This window comes from Oryctolagus cuniculus, chromosome 6, assembly GCF_964237555.1.
Source record: "Oryctolagus cuniculus chromosome 6, mOryCun1.1, whole genome shotgun sequence".
In the NCBI taxonomy this organism is placed as follows: domain Eukaryota; kingdom Metazoa; phylum Chordata; class Mammalia; order Lagomorpha; family Leporidae; genus Oryctolagus; species Oryctolagus cuniculus.
The window spans coordinates 1158604-1175002 of record NC_091437.1 but is presented as its reverse complement, the minus strand read 5'-3'; the positions used below and the strand labels follow the sequence as shown (position 1 = coordinate 1175002).

Here is a 16399-nt window from a genome sequence, read left to right as displayed (position 1 = left end):
GTCATCCCGTTGGTCCCCTGAGCTGTGCAGTTAGGGCCAGTGGGATAAGGAAGTGGAAGCTTTCATTACCCTCCCCACGGGCAACAGTGAAATCAGAAGCAACAGTGCATTCCAGGAGGGGCATTTCAGAGACTGTTGTTGTGACATCGGAGCCCTGCTCAATCATAGCAGCATAGCATGGTCCCCACGGGGGAGAGCGGAGTGAGGCAAATGGAGTTGGCAGGGGCTTAATTGCTGATGCCTTGCTGGGTACGGTGCTCTTACTGCAGCAGGAAGAAGTTTGCGTGGGGCTCGGTGCGTGGCCAGCTGCATGTAAACACAAGTGGACGTGAGTCGGCAAGAGAAAGACTCAACTTCTCCCATGCTCTGCCCTCAGGTGCTGATGAGAAACCGGTTTCACCCTTAGCTTCCAGTGACGCCTCTTTTTTCTAAATGGGATTCCTAACCTTAATGTATGGGTGTATCTTTAAATAGTAATATGTCACCTTGGATATTGCCTTACAACAAATGTTATTGTCACACAGCATAGGTGGACTTCCATTATCAATTGGAAATGCACTGTCATTTATGTTCTAGCACTTCATTGTATTTAAGTTGTTAAAATTAGCAACAAATGTATATATCTTCATTGTGCCTATTTCAGATCTGGCCCTGCATGTTCTCAGAGTTGTGTCTATGCGGAACACCTGTCCTCCAGCTGCCTGCCTGGTCTGTGGTGTTGATGTGTGGCAGTGTGGTCAGTCTTGGATGAGAACCACGAGCACTAAGTCATGCATGGACTCCTGGGGCAGAGTCGTGGCACCTGTGTTGGTGCACACGCATTGTGTGGGGGAACAGTGTACTCAGCACGAGCACGCACCAGGGGAGAGAGCGTGAGGAATTCTGCACATGGATTCCTCAGGATTCTTTCCCCTGTGGCCCCCTTGTACATCCTCACTGTTTCCTTGTGGTAAACTTTAATGTGAATAAAGCCACACACGGAGGCTTGTGTGCCTTCCTTGTGAATGTGTGGGTAGTTTGGGGAACCTGCAAAGCAGGTGACTATGGAAACGGCCCCCAAATAAGAAAGCCAAGAACCTGTCCCATCAGCCAGCACTCAGGGACAGAAGTGGACAGAATCAACATGGTCATTGGCCCAGCAGGTGCAGGACAATGAGACTGGAAATAAAAGGTTTGGATATTGGATCATTGTTACCAGAGAAATTGCAGGGTTCTTGTCTTCGCACAAGAAATAATTCAAGCATGAGACAGAGAGTAGTGGGAGGTAAAATAGCAAGGTTTATTAGGGAAGGGACATCCGTAAGGATGGATGGGGAGAGACTGGGGGGGGGGTGGCTGGAGGTTACATGGTTGAGTGGAGAGAATACACCTGGCCAGACCAGGTGGGCGGCTCAGCAGAAAGGCAGAGGGCTGAGCGCACAGTCTGGTTGAGGCGGGGTGGGGGGGGGGGGGTGGGGGGGGTGGGGTGGGGTGGGGGGGAGGGTTAAGGAGATGGGATGGGTCTTTGTCTTCACACATCTCCTCCTGAAACAAAGGATTTTATGGCTGTAAATACTAAGAAGCTCCTATCTGAGTTTTCCCTTGAAGGTATCAGACAGGAGGAAGCCTAACTGGTGCCATCCTGGGTTCAGAGGAAGGGTGAGCAGGACCCCCTAGAGAATGGGGATCTGGAGCAGAGTGTTTGAAATGCAGATACTGGGCTGCATCTGGGAGATTGTGGAAGATTTCTCAGGCAGAAGGGGTGGGGACCTCCACCTGGCAGGTTATCATGTAGAAGGGGGCAGGGCAGGATGCGAACACTGGGCTGCCCCTGAAGCATTATCGGGATGACATCAAGTCTTCTCCAGAGGCCTTTGTCACACACACATAAGCTCATACCTAACTTCCTGCCTAACAGTCATGAGTACTAAACTGACAATGGAAGGAAGTTAAATCATGAGGGCTGATAAACACAGGTTGTTAGAGAAATCCTCATGAAATTAAAGAAAATGTGTAACATGAGGAAGAATCATTTTTAGTTGTCACAAGTAAGTCACAGGCTAGCTCCTCCTTCTCTAGGATGTTTTATTTCCTTTTACATATGCTTGAATCTGTGCAAGAAGTGTGAGTATTTCAGAATTTTCCTCATTCGGGCAGTTCCCTACACCTACAAGAGGAGGCTGGATTCAGGTCATATGGAAAAGCATGGACCAAAGGTTAGCTAGAAGCAGATTCCACCTTCTTGCTGGTGCGCACCCTGGAAGACAGGTGTGATGATTCAGGTTGCTGGGTCCCTGCCACCCATGTGAGAGACTTGGGTTCAGTTCTCCTAGCCACAGGTTTTGCAGGCACTTGGAGAGTGAACCAGTGGGTATGAGATTTCTCTCTCCCTTTCTAAACTCAGCCAACCCTCAGCCTTTCATATATAAAGTAATTTTTTAAGTCAAAAAATGTTCCTTGTGATTAGGTTAGGTATAAATTGTGCTCTCGGTACCCTCAGGTCCCCTGATCTGTGACCTTAGTTACATCTGCAAAGTAAATTTGTTAAATTGAATCAAGTGTGGCAAAACACTGCCTCCACAGGGAGTGAGCCAAAGCCCTACAATGTATAAGCCAGCTGTAACCCAAGGGTACACTCCTGTACCAGTCAGGTGATGCTCCACCAACTGCAGCTGCCAAAACTCAGCCAGTCAGAGGCTGGAGGCTACCAAACTAGACCAAGCATGGCGAACACCACGCTGCAGCGACTCAGACTCTGCACTGCTTCTCCAGCTGTGAACACAGCCTGCACCCTGGTAGTTTGGAACATTCTCAACCACTTTGCCCCTGAGTGCTGCCTGCTGAATGAAACCTTTTGCTGCTCTCAGTTCAACTCTGTGGAATATAACTTGTATAACTTTTAGCAATATTCAAGTCCAGTTTTTGCATTCATAGATGATGAATTAAAAATGTGTAAGACAAGAATGATACAAATCTCTCTAGAATATGTGGAAGATTATTTTCCAAAGTTTACTTATCAGGACAGTCAACTAAGCATTTGTCAAAGAAGCACTACAAGTTAACCCAAGTGAGGGTTCTACAAGGGAACCTGACAGGTGACTTCATCGACACAAATAGTGAAAACATAGATTTAGTATTGAATTACTTGATTACTAAATGAACCATCTCCATAAAGATGATTATAAAAATACAGAAAGGTCATAAAAAAGGATGTGAAAGAATCAGACATAGGTCAGAACTACCAACAAATGTAGCATCATCTGCTAGTCAACAAATAACACTGACACTAACAATGAGCAATCAAAACACAAATTTAGGAAAACAAGCCCATTTATAACAGAATCAGCATAAGTAAAACATGTGACACTCCAATAATAACATTTTGTAATATATATACCACAAAACTACAAAATATTCAAGAAAGAAAGGCTGAAATGAAAAAACACAAAGATATCTGGTATCTGTTAATTAGCAGAGTTATTGTTAAAGTAAAAATAGTCCCCAAATTGATCAGCACATGGAATAGCGTCCCTATCATTTTTTCAGAAACAGAAAGCTGATCCCAATGTTTATATGAGAATTCAAGAGGCCCAGAATAGCAGAAACAGACAGCCAAGAATAAAAAGTAAGAGGACCCACTATAATACCCAAGGCTGGCTGGCCGCGGCTCACTAGGCTAATCCTCTGCCTTGCAGCACCGGCACACCGGGTTCTAGTCCCGGTCGGGGTGCTGGATTCTGTCCCGGTTACCCCTCTTCCAGGCCAGCTCTCTGCTGTGGCCCGGAGTGCAGTGGAGGATGTCCCAAGTGCTTGGGCCCTGCACCCCATGGGAGACCAGGATAAGTACCTGGCTCCTGCCTTCGGATCAGCGCGGTGCACCGGCCGCAGTGCACCGGCCGTGGTGGCCATTGGAGGGTGAACCAACGGCAAAGGAAGACCTTTCTCTCTGTCTCTCTCTCTCACTGTCCACTCTGCCTGTCAAAAAAAAAAAAAAACCCAAGGCCGTATAATATTAACATAAGATAGATATACAGATCCGTGAAACAGAATTCAGAGTCCAGAAATATATATATATATATATATATAGTCAATTGATCACTGAGAGGAGCATAGAGAATTCAGTAGGGAAAACATGAACTCTGAACTAGTGGTGCAGTGACAACCAGATCCATGCCAGAGTGGAGCTGAACACCTGCCTCATGGCAGGTGCACAAGGAAATCACATCAACACGGACTAGCGACATACACAGGAGATAAAACCGTAGCACTCTTAGAAGGAAACATAGGCTTAAATCTTTCTGATTTATTTGGGTCTAGATTCCAGAGAATATAAAGAGCTCTCATAAATCAACACCAAAGAGACAAATAATCCAATTTAAATGGCCTGAGTAGGCATTTCTTCAAGGAAGATACACAAATGATCAACAATAAATGAAAAAAAAATGCCAAGCATCATTAGTCAGGAAGTACAAATCAACAAGGACCAGATACAGTGGCTGCAATCCAAAAGTGGGAAGTGACAAACGTTGGTGAGAATATGGAGAAACTGGGTCTTTCTGCACTGCTGGTGCAAATGTCAGAGTTTGCAGTCACCGTGGAAAACAATTGGGCAGCTTCTCAAAAATCTTAACAGTGACAGCGGCAGGAATTTGGTGGTTAAGGTGCTAGGTGGAGTACCTGCAGCCTGTGTCCGGGGCCTGGGTTCACTCCCTGCCAATGCACACCTGGGAGGCTGTGCTGATGGCTCAAGTAGCTGGCTCCCTGACTGGAGCTGAGTTCTGTTTCCTGGCTTTTGCCGGCTGCAGCCCTTGCAGCTGAGATCATTTGAGGAATAAACCAATGGATTGGACATCTCCCTCATTTCCTTCTGTCTCTCTGCCTTTCAAGTAAATTAAATTTAAAAATTAGAAAGAATTACCGTATGACTGAGCAATTTCACTTCTGTGTAAACCCAAGAGATTTGAACACACTGCACACACAGATTTATATGGGTACGCATAGTACTTATTATTCATAATAGCCAATAAGTGAAAATACCCCAAATGACTATCAATGGTTGAGTGAATAAAGAAAATGTGGCACAGCCTTTCAAAGGAATGCTATGATTTGCACCAAGCAAATGAACTGATGCACTTCATCAAGAATGAATGATTAACAAGGATTCTTTTAGTGGCCACAAGAGGCAAAATCGCAGACAAAAGCAGTGGCTGCCTGGAAAAGCAGTGGGAGGGAGAGGGGAAGTGCTTACGCTTGCGAGTTTTCTTTATGGAGAACAAAAATGTTTGTAATTAGATAGCTTGATATTCACACTAAAATCCACTGAATTGTGCATATTAATCCACTGACTTTTATGGCACGTGAATTTCATCTGAAGGACGTATTGGGGACATTCTACTTAGTGCCTTCAAGGATGAGGCAGATCATAATATGTGGTTATGTCATTAAAACATAAAATCCAGGTTTATTTCAAACAGTAAAACTAAATCAACTTACTCAGAGCAGTAAAATATTCCACGGCAGAGACTGAATGAGCAGCATGTGACAGAAACCAGTGCTGTCTCCTTGGAGCAGGCAACGATTGTCCTCAATTCTCAGGGATGCAGAGGGCTCGGACCCGCAGTCTGCAATCTGCTAAGAATCCCTGTGTAGACAGAGGATTAGACACGCTGTCTGCAATCTGCTAACGATCCCTGTGTAGACAGAGGATTACACACACAGTCTGCAATCTGCTAACAATATCTGTGTAGACAGAGGATTAGACACACTGTCTGCAATCTGCTAACAATATCTGTGTAGACAGAGGATTAGACACGCTGTCTGCAATCTGCTAACAATATCTGTGTAGACAGAGGATTAGACACGCTGTCTGCAATCTGCTAACAATATCTGTGTAGACAGAGGATTAGACACGAGTCAGCAATCTGCTAACGATCCCTGTGTAGACAGAGGATTAGACACGCTGTCAGCAATCTGCTAACAATATCTGTGTAGACAGAGGATTAGACACGCTGTCTACAATCTGCTAACGATCCCTGTGTAGACAGAGGATTAGACACGAGTCTGCAATCTGCTAACGATCCCTGTGTAGACAGAGGATTAGACATGAGTCTGCAATCAGCTAACGATCTCTGTGTAGACAGAGGATTAGACACACTGTCTGCAATCTGCTAACAATCCCTGTGTAGACAGAGGATTAGACACACTGTCTGCAATCTGCTAACAATCCCTGTGTAGACAGGATTAGACACACTGTCTGCAATCTGCTAACGATCCCTGTGTAGACAGAGGATTAAACACGCTGTCTGCAATCTGCTAATGATCCCTGTGTAGACAGAGGATTAGACACGCTGTCTGTAATCTGCTAACAATCCCTGTGTAGACAGAGGATTACACACACAGTCTGCAAGCTGCTAACAATATATGTGTAGACAGAGGATTAGACACACTGTCTGCAATCTGCTAACAATATCTGTGTAGACAGAGGATTAGACATGAGTCTGTAATCTGCTAACAATATCTGTGTAGACAGAGGATTAGACACGCTGTCTGCAATCTGCTAAGGATCCCTGTGTAGACAGAGGATTAGACACACTGCTGCAATCTGCTAACGATCCCTGTGTAGACAGAGGATTAAACACGCTGTCTGCAATCTGCTAACGATCCCTGTGTAGACAGGATTAAACACACTGTCTGCAATCTGCTAACGATCCCTGTGTAGACAGGATTAGACACACTGTCTGCAATCTGCTAACAATATCTGTGTAGACAGAGGTTTAGACACACTGTCTGCAATCTGCTAACGATCCCTGTGTAGACAGAGGATTAAACACGCTGTCTGCAATCTGCTAACAATATATGTGTAGACAGAGGATTAGACACGCTGTCTGCAATCTGCTAACAATATCTGTGTAGACAGAGGATTAGACACGAGTCAGCAATCTGCTAACGATCCCTGTGTAGACAGAGGATTAGACACGCTGTCTGCAATCTGCTAACAATATCTGTGTAGACAGAGGATTACACACACAGTCTGCAATCTGCTAACAATATCTGTGTAGACAGAGGATTAGACACGCTGTCTGCAATCTGCTAACAATATCTGTGTAGACAGAGGATTAGACACGAGTCTGCAATCTGCTAACGATCCCTGTGTAGACAGAGGATTAGACACGAGTCAGCAATCTGCTAACAATATCTGTGTAGACAGAGGATTAGACACACTGTCTGCAATCTGCTAACGATCCCTGTGTAGACAGAGGATTAAACACGCTGTCTGCAATCTGCTAACAATATATGTGTAGACAGAGGATTAGACACACTGTCTGCAATCTGCTAACAATATCTGTGTAGACAGAGGATTAGACACGCTGTCTGCAATCTGCTAACGATCCCTGTGTAGACAGAGGATTAGACACGCTGTCTGTAATCTGCTAACGATCCCTGTGTAGACAGAGGATTAGACACGCTGTCTGCAATCTGCTAACAATCCCTGTGTAGACAGAGGATTAGACACACTGTCTGCAATCTGCTAACAATCCCTGTGTAGACAGGATTAGACACACTGTCTGCAATCTGCTCCATCAGTGTCCAGATCAGTGGCAGACACAGCAGTGCAGACTGTAACAAATGGGATCAAGATCCTGAAGGAGACAAAAATACTTTAATTGTATGAATGTTTTTTAATAACATGCATTATCCATGAACTTTTTAAATACCCCTCAAATGCATGGATTTAAAAATGTTTGCATCAAATAATTTTATCTTTGATTCGTTTATCCCGTGAATGTTTTGAAGTACATCATATTTATTGGTTCACTTCCTGATGCACTCAGAGAGATCGTTCATTCAGCTATAAGCTATCAATACACCTGCCAAAGGAAATTGAGGCTATCCAGAGGGATATCTTAAGCCATTTTTTCAGAGAATCATCAGATCTGGAAAAATTATTACTATTAAACATAAATAAGCATATTAATTTTCAGGCTTTATGGAATGTAAAGAAATAGAAGAGTATACAATAGGTTGAAAAAGAATGGTATGAGGCTGGTGCTGTGACATAGCTGGCAAAGCCACCACTTGTAGGGCCGGCATCCCAAATGGGTGCTGGTTTGAGTCCTGGCTGCTCCATTTCCAATCCAGCTCTATGCTATGGCCTGGGAAAGCAGTAGAAGGGGGCCCAAGTCCTTGGGCCCCTGTACCCGCGTGGAAGCTCCAGCCATCTGGGAAGTGAACCAGCAGATGGAAGACCTCTCTCTCTCTCTCTCTCCCTCTCTCTCTCTCTCTCTCTCTCTCATATTGTCATCAAAACTTCTGGAATGTTAGCAGGAGATTACTGCATCCAAATCTTATCCCATTATTTTGTCCTTCCTTTGCTTAATTATGTGTGAATTATTTGTGAAACCAATTAACTGATATCTGACTGGAGGAAGGAAAATAATGCTTTATTTTATGAAAAGTGAGAGTAAGAGAAGTATTCAGGAATGAAATAAAAATTATATTTAAGAGTGAAAATACTTTACATGATTTTCATATTTGTGAAGGAAAAGGTAAAACCATCACATACAGACTTTAAAAATAATTATGTGGAACCACAATGACTAAGAATTCAAGGAGATAGTCCACGACTATTTTATCTAACTGTGCAATTTCAATGTTTCTTTGGTTATTCCTCTTGATAATAATGAGAAATCATCAAGAATGGCTTTAAAATACCCTGCATTCTATTAAAAAAAAAATGAGACTCTAACTGTCTGAACACAGAATCCTGGCAGGTGCCCTAGTGGGGTGTGCAGGTGTAGGGCCCTGGGACGAGGTGAACTCTTTTTTTTTTTTTTTTCCACAAAAGCACTTTAAAAAATATGGAACGCTTCACGAATTTGCGTGTCATCCTTGCGCAGGGGCCATGCTAATCTTCTCTGTATCGTTCCAATTTTAGTATATGTGCTGCCGAAGTGAGCACGAGGTGAACTCTTAAGAATGCTGATTCCAGCCAGTGCCACAGCTCAATAGGCTAATCTTCCGCCTGCAGTGCTGGCACCTGGGGTTCTAGTCCCAGTTGCAGCACCAGATTCTGTCCCGGTTGCTCTTCTTCCAGTCCAGCTCTCTGCTGTGGCCCGGGAAAGCAGTGGAGGATGCCCAAGTCATTGGGCCCTGTACCCGCATGGGAGACCAGGAGGAAGCACCTGGCTCCTGGCTTTGGATCAGCACAGCGCTGGTCGCAACGCGCCAGCCGTAGCGGCCACTTGGGGGGTGAACCAATGGAAAAAGGAAGACCTTTCTCTTTGCTCTCCCTTTCTCTCTGTCTCTCTCTCTCTCTCACTGTCTAACTCTGCCTGTCAAAAATAAAATAAAATAAAATAAGAGTGCTGATTCCAGGTAACTAATGGCAAAGCACCGTGATGATGTTATTTCATCTAAAAAATGGGAAATCCAGCAGCCTGTTTTTCCTTCATGCCTGTGGAGTAAATAAGACAAAAGTCTGAAAGGATGAGAGATAAAAAAAAAAAAGGCAAGGACAGGCATTTGGCCTAGTGATTAAGATACTGGTTTGGGCCGGCGCCGCGGCTCACTAGGCTAATCCTCCGCCTTGCGGCACTGGCACACCGGGTTCTAGTCCTGGTCAGGGCGCCGGATTCTGTCCCGGTTGCCCCTCTTCCAGGCCAGCTCTCTGCTGCGGCCAGGGAGTGCAGTGGAGGATGGCCCAAGTGCTTGGGCCCTGCACCCCATGGGAGACCAGGATAAGTACCTGGTTCCTGCCATCGGATCAGCATGGTGTGCCGGCCGCAGCACGCTGGCCGCGGTGGCCATTGGAGGGTGAACCAACAGCAAAGGAAGACCTTTCTCTCTGTCTCTCTCTCTCTCACTGTCCACTCTGTCAAAAAAAAAAAAGATACTGGTTTGGACACCTGTGTCCCATATTGGAGTGCTTGGGTGCAAATCTCCAGTGCTCACTTCCAAATTCCTGCTAATGTGGACCCAGGGAGGCATCAGGGTTTTAGCTCCTGTCACTCATGGGGGAGGCCTGGATTTATTTCCTGGCTCCTGGCTTCAGCCCACCCAGCCCTCTGCTGTGGCCAGCATTTAGAGAATGAGCCAGCAGATGGGAATGTCTCTCTCTCACTCTCTCTCTCTCCTCTCAAATAAATAGAATAACACCCTCTCAAAGGATTTTTTTTAAAGCACAGTGAAAATGGGGTCATTAAATCAGGAATGAGCCAGGAAACACACAGAAATTTTTATTCTAAATAGAGAGTTTGTATTTGTTAATCTAGGAGCAGAATCCTTCATTTGATCTTAAATGTCAGTGAAATTCACATTTTCAGGATAGGTAGCTAACTTAGTCTCAAACCCTAGGAGGCCAACATGTCTGATAGCGTGCAGCGTTTAATTAAAGACAAGGGACAGGATAACCCTGTGGGGTTGCAGATTTAAGCCACACATGACCTGCTCCCTTGGCTTTCTCTAGAAAGGCACAGCTCTTGGGCTGCTCACCAGGAGGGAAGTCAGGGAGACTGCACTCATCACCCAGGTCGACAAGTGGAAACCCACTTTAGTCAGCAGCTGTCATAGGAGATTTTGGTATTTCGGAGTCCAGCACACACGGACATCGTTTTTCGTGGTGCTCTATTCCTTCACATCATCTATAAATTAGAGCGTTTTCTTGCTTTATTTACCACAGATGCTCTGAGCTTCAGCGACGCAGCAGCTCTGCTGTGCTAAGTGGATGCAGGGCGTTACTTAGAGCAGTGGAACAGCAGCTGGGTGAAGCATCGCCAGCACCACGGGACGCTGTACTGGGTCTGTCTCCTTGTTTCTGGTTTCAGTCTCTACGGGAAACTTGTAGACTCCACGTGTATGTCACACTCGCTTGTTTGATCAAGTGCGTATAAGAAACAAGCACACAGCTGACCAGTCAGGAGCCAGCAATCTGATAAGAAAACATTTCCAAGAGTCATTGCGGGTAAGTAACAGCGGCACTCACTGCAGCGGTATTTAAAAAGTGTGGCAGGACTGCAGAGTGATAACGCATATCTGAAAATGAATACTGTGAGGTGCGCTTCGATGTGGCATTGATGAAAGTTAACTTGTTCTGTCTACACTGCAGGAAATGACTACATCTCAGAGAGATTTATCATTTTGGTGACCGAGTGCTTGGCGGAGGCTTCAGACATAAACTAGTCTTTGCCGTTTATGTAACAGAGGTAGGATCACACGTGTTCTGTGAGCTCAGCACACACAGAGCTCAGGCCGCACCGAGTGAAGAAGGAGGCACAGAGAGAGGCGCACGCGTGTGTGCTGCAACCTGCAGGAGGTGAGGAGGTGACGCACAGGTTAAGAATGGTGGGAGGGAAGACGCTACATGTGGGGAACACCTCCTGCACCTGCGTGTGGCAGAGGCCTGAGAGGAGATGCCTGGGTGTGCACTGGGTAGCAGAGAGCAGATGACCTGAAATCCGCACAGAGACTAGAACAACTTCCTGCAGCACCTTGCAAGTAAAATCTGCAAGGAGACAAGGCCCCTTCTGCAGAAACCTGAGTCTCTGGAGCGCTGAGCCTCTGCGAGGAGCAGTGCCAGCTCTTTGTCTTTGGAGGTTGGAACGTGATTTGTGCGCTGGCAGAACGCAGCACCTTGAGGGCAGACGTGGGATTCAGCCATCCCACTGACATTCTCTCGCCTCACTGTTCTCTCGGTTATTCTCTACTGATAACAGTTCCTGTACAACTTCTTTCTGTGATTACGACCTCCTCGCTGTATTCTGTTGATTTTCCCTTTCTCTACTCAGCCACCAAAACTCCTTCTATCTCCTGTCTCCAACCCTACTTTCCTCAGTTTCCCGTTTAGCCCATAAATATAGAAGCACAAGTTAGCCGTTCAGCTACAGTGTATTGCAGGGTGCATTAAAGATATCAAGGCATACAAATACTCTTAATTCATACTACAGGAGGTTTGATGAGAATTTGCAAGCTTGTGGATAATCTTATAGGGGAATGATGGAATATTTATCAAGCCACCTCGTGATGTGCATTACGTTTTGAAGCACATAGCTCTAACATCTTCCGCAGCGTCTCATGTTACTGCATCTATGATTAAACTTCTTCTTGGTCTCACACAGGTGACTCCTACTAAGGCTTTGCTTATGTCAGTCGCATGCCTGAGTTGATAGTGTTTAGAAAAAAGTGCTCGGACAACATGAACCATGTTTACGGTGGCCTCTCTTTACTCTGACCAAGTGAGAGTTTGTAGCAGGTAATGATGTAGTTCAGGGGCCACTTGGAAGAAGCCAGGAGTCTGATGTCCTGTGTGCGGGTTGGACACAGCACATGGAGCTGACACCTGAGCTCACAGAACCACACACAGAGACACATTTTCAGCAGCTCACCTGCTGTAGGTTGAACTGTCCAAGAACCTTGAGCACAAATTACGTTTCAAACCAAGGAGAGGGAGAATTTTACATGTGCCTAACAACGTAAGAGAAGACAAAGCAGAAAGCACAGGACACTTCCAGGGGCTGGTGATGTTCCGAGCCCAGTGAGGTGGTGATTTCCTGCTGCACTCTTTCAGTCAGCAAGCTGAAAATATTCCGGGGCTTTTTTCACCCTGAACTCCTGTCTCAGGCGCTGTGCTGGTTGCTGGTTTTGGGAAGATCGGCATTGGCTGACAGTGTTGCTTGAGGATGAATAAGGCAGGCAGCTTAGGAGAGCTCTGACTGCGACTGTGCAGGAACAGTGTGGAAGGTCAAAGTCCCTGCAGAAAGCTCAGGCATCCTCTAGAGCCGTGCTCACGGAGGCGGTCGAGTTTCTGCGCAAGCTTGTCAATGCGTGGACAGTTTCAGGAACTTAGAGCTGACTAGGAATGTGGGGTGGAACATCTGAGTTACAGTGTGGTGTTGTATTCGCAGAGTTGAGTTTGAGCAGACCAGGGTGGGAGACTCAGTGTGAGCTTACAGTGTGTTCAGAGGTGAGTGGAGGATGCCTCTGAGACAACGGATGACACTGACACAAGCAAGCGCAGGAGCAGGGCCAGGCTCTCACTTCCTGTCTGTGGTCCCGGTGCCCGCCAATGCGAAGAGGAGACGACTTCATTGTGACAATAACTAATCAGCAGGTTAGGAATCAGCACATAGGAGGATGCGGGAAAGCAGGGGAAGCAGGTAAATAAATGAAACAACGCCCCAAGGAAGCCCAAAGGCACTCCAAAGGCAATGTGGAAAACAGGGCTGAAAGGGGAGCTCCGTGGAGCGTGCTTCACGATATCCATCTCCCACGAGCTGTGGAAGACCCCTCACGTGAATGAAAGCCAGCCTGCCCACACTGTGGCCGGGGAGCCCCTGAACTCTCCAGGGCAGAGCCGAAGGTGCAAGCTGCCTCGCGGTGAAGGATGAAGTGGCCACTGCTGTGGGCAGAGCTGCACCTCTGCACTCTGCCTCTTCCCTCCCCCGCCTCTGAAGGCACTGAAGGCGCAAAGGAGACGTGCACTAGAAAGGAGGAAATACCAAACCAAACAGGAAATGAGTGTTGCAGGCATCACTTTTGGAGAGAAAGGCAGGAGAGCCTTGTGAAGCAGGACGGGGCTACGAGGGACTTGCTGTAAGGGCTGGAGGATATCCCCCTTGGTCCAGTTCCCAGCGCCACTGCTCCAGATCAAGCGGCTGAGAGAGCAGGAGCTGGGCTCCTGAGGCAGGAAGCAAAGGGGGTGAGGGCAGGGATTGGAGGACCCATTTCTTTGCACAACAGAGAGAGCAAGAGCGAGAGTGAGAGAGAGAGAGAACACTGATGCGTGAAAGTCCCACAGCAGGCAACAGGTCGGCATAGGAGACAGATACTACACTGCAGGTAATTCTGGGGTGATCTGAGGGAGCCCTCACTGTGATGATATGGTGTTCACATCGGTTTAGATCCATATACAATTCCCACCCATGACACTCAACACACATTTCAGTTGTGTTTCAGACCCATAAAAAGTAAATAAACACACACATATATTCCCACTGAAAATATTAGAAGAAAATAGTTTAATAGTACCATATTAAACCGAAGCCATCCCTGACTGAAACTATAATTGGATTTTTAATTGATTATTTTAAAAGATGAGGAGAAATAAAGTATGCAATACTCACTCCATAGACATTTAATCATTGTGATTTACATTAGAACAATTCACATAATTCTCTCACACACAAAACCATGCCTGGATACTATTTTGCAATAATTTGGGGGTATGGAATAAAAACCCTGCTCTCTTACAGGGTATACACATTGGTTGAAATAGTATTGAATGTATTAAGAATCAGTGATGTTTTCTTGAAATGTTTTATATGTATTTGCATGATAACATTTTCATTCAAGCTTAATTGATTTTCAATTTAACATTGTGGGTGTATGAAACAGTAATAGGCTAAACATACATTTCTCCCTATAGACATTAGTATAAGATTTGTAAAACAATGCAGAGGTTTTGTTAATCAAATGCACCAAATTTTGATAAATTTGGCCAAAACTTTCATGACTTGCTCAGACTCTACATTTCCTCCCCAACAATTAGTTTCTGAACTCGTGTTTTACATATTTCCGTGGCAGCTCAGCACTGTTGGCAATAAAGATCACTCCTGGGCTTCTGAGTGCTGCTTTCTTGGTTCCTGGCGTCTGGCTCACTGCCCCATGTCCTCCAGTCCTGGCTCCCCTTCCCTTTGGAAGACAGGACTGTTATTGGCGTCACAGAGTGTTGTGCTTATTTGAGTGGAGAAAGAGAACAGAGTATGTCACTGGCGCCCCAGAATTTGTCAGTCCTCTGGCTCTCAGTTTAACTGTGGAAGGAAAACACACTACACACTTGACTTCTTGCTCAAAGGAGGCTGTCCTCCTCTTGAGAAACCTCCTGGGTCTGTAAGCCGTGCAAGTACCTTACATCTGAAAATCATTTCAACCTAAAAAGCAAGATGCCTGACTCCTAGTTCACTGATGAAGAAACTATACCTCACATAAATCACTTTTCCAGGCAGAGGGAGTTCTGTAGATCTCACACTCAAGTTCTTCATATTTCTAGGACACGAACTTGGCCATTCCTTGCGTGTTCTGTCTCCACAGGGAACATGTTCCTCATGTCCTACAATAATCAGACCTTCACCTCTGACTTCATCCTGCTGGGAATCTTCGACCACAGCCCCGCCCACACCTTCCTCTTCACCCTCGTCCTAACCATCTTCTCGGTGACCTGCATGGGGAACTCTGCCATGGTGCTTCTCATCCAGCTGGATCCCCAGCTGCACACGCCCATGTACATCCTCCTCAGCCAGCTCTCCCTCATGGACCTCATGCTCAGCTGCACCATCGTGCCCAAGATGGCTCTCAGCTACCTGTCTGGCAGGAGGACCATCTCGCTGGCTGGTTGTGGAACCCAGATCTTCTTCTATGTCTCCCTACTCGGAGCAGAATGCTTCCTGCTGGCTGCCATGGCCTATGATCGCTATGTGGCCATTTGCCACCCACTGAGATACCAGATTCTCATGAGCCAGAAAATCTGTGGGCTCCTGGCAGCTGCTTCCTGGCTCCTTGGCTCCTCTGATGGTGTAATTGTCCTTGCAGTTGCACTGTCCTTTCAGTACTGTGGTGCCCGGGAAATACCCCACTTTTTCTGTGACATGCCTTCCGTCCTCACTGTCTCTTGCACTAGTACCTCGACCTTTGAAAGGATAATGTTCACCTGCTGTGTGGTTATGCTTCTATTGCCTGTAGCAGTCATCATTACTTCCTATGTGCGGGTTATTCGGGCTGTCATTCACATGGGCTCTGGGGAGGGGCGCCGCAAAGCGTTTGCCACCTGCTCCTCCCATCTCATGGTGGTGGTAATGTACTATGGAGCGGCCATCTTCATATACATGCGGCCCACTTCCCACCGTTCCCCCACACTGGACAAGGTGGTGTCGACCTTCTACACCATCCTCACTCCCATGCTGAATCCCCTCATCTATAGCCTACGCAACAAGGAGGTAGCCAGAGCCCTCAGGAAGGTGCTGGTGAAGCGCAAGTCTGGACATCAGGTTGGTTGATTATCTGTATGCTTTGCTTTCTTCCTTATACTTTATGCTTAAAAATGTAAAGATTGGACCAACATATCCCAGCACCCAATATTTACCCATTTCAGCCATCACTAAGGTTAATGAACTGAGAAGTAAATATATAGCCAAACTCAATTATGTCTCTCATATGAAGGATAAAATTGAAAGTTATGAAAATAATAGCTAAAATAACTTGTTAATAAAAAATGTAAAACATGAGTTCAAAAACAAATTGTTGGGGAGGAAATGTAGAGTTTGAGCAAGTGATCAAAGTTAAGTTGATATCTGTGTTCCATAGCCTAATGTTTTATGTGAGCCTCATGGTAACCAGAGTGAAAACACTTAGTAGATAGAAATATGTGGAA

At 45.9% G+C, this 16399-nt stretch overlaps 1 protein-coding gene and 1 non-coding gene across 2 annotated transcripts; one reads left to right on the top strand and one right to left on the bottom strand.

Annotated features, from left to right (window-relative positions):
• Positions 1-8831: 8831 nt before the first annotated feature.
• Positions 8832-8938, bottom strand: LOC127489558 (U6 spliceosomal RNA). Its single transcript, XR_007917465.1, has one exon. It is a non-coding gene; the product is annotated as a U6 spliceosomal RNA (small nuclear RNA).
• Positions 8939-15068: 6130 nt separating this feature from the next.
• Positions 15069-16025, top strand: LOC100339620 (olfactory receptor 2M3-like). Its single transcript, XM_017339477.3, has one exon. The coding sequence runs from the start codon at positions 15069-15071 to the stop codon at positions 16023-16025; it is 957 nt and encodes a 318-aa protein (XP_017194966.2).
• Positions 16026-16399: the final 374 nt, after the last annotated feature.

Bases quoted from the DNA above. Each gene is read 5' to 3' on its own strand.
- LOC100339620 (XM_017339477.3), top strand. From the start codon at position 15,069: ATGTTCCTCATGTCCTACAATAATCAGACCTTCACCTCTGACTTCATC.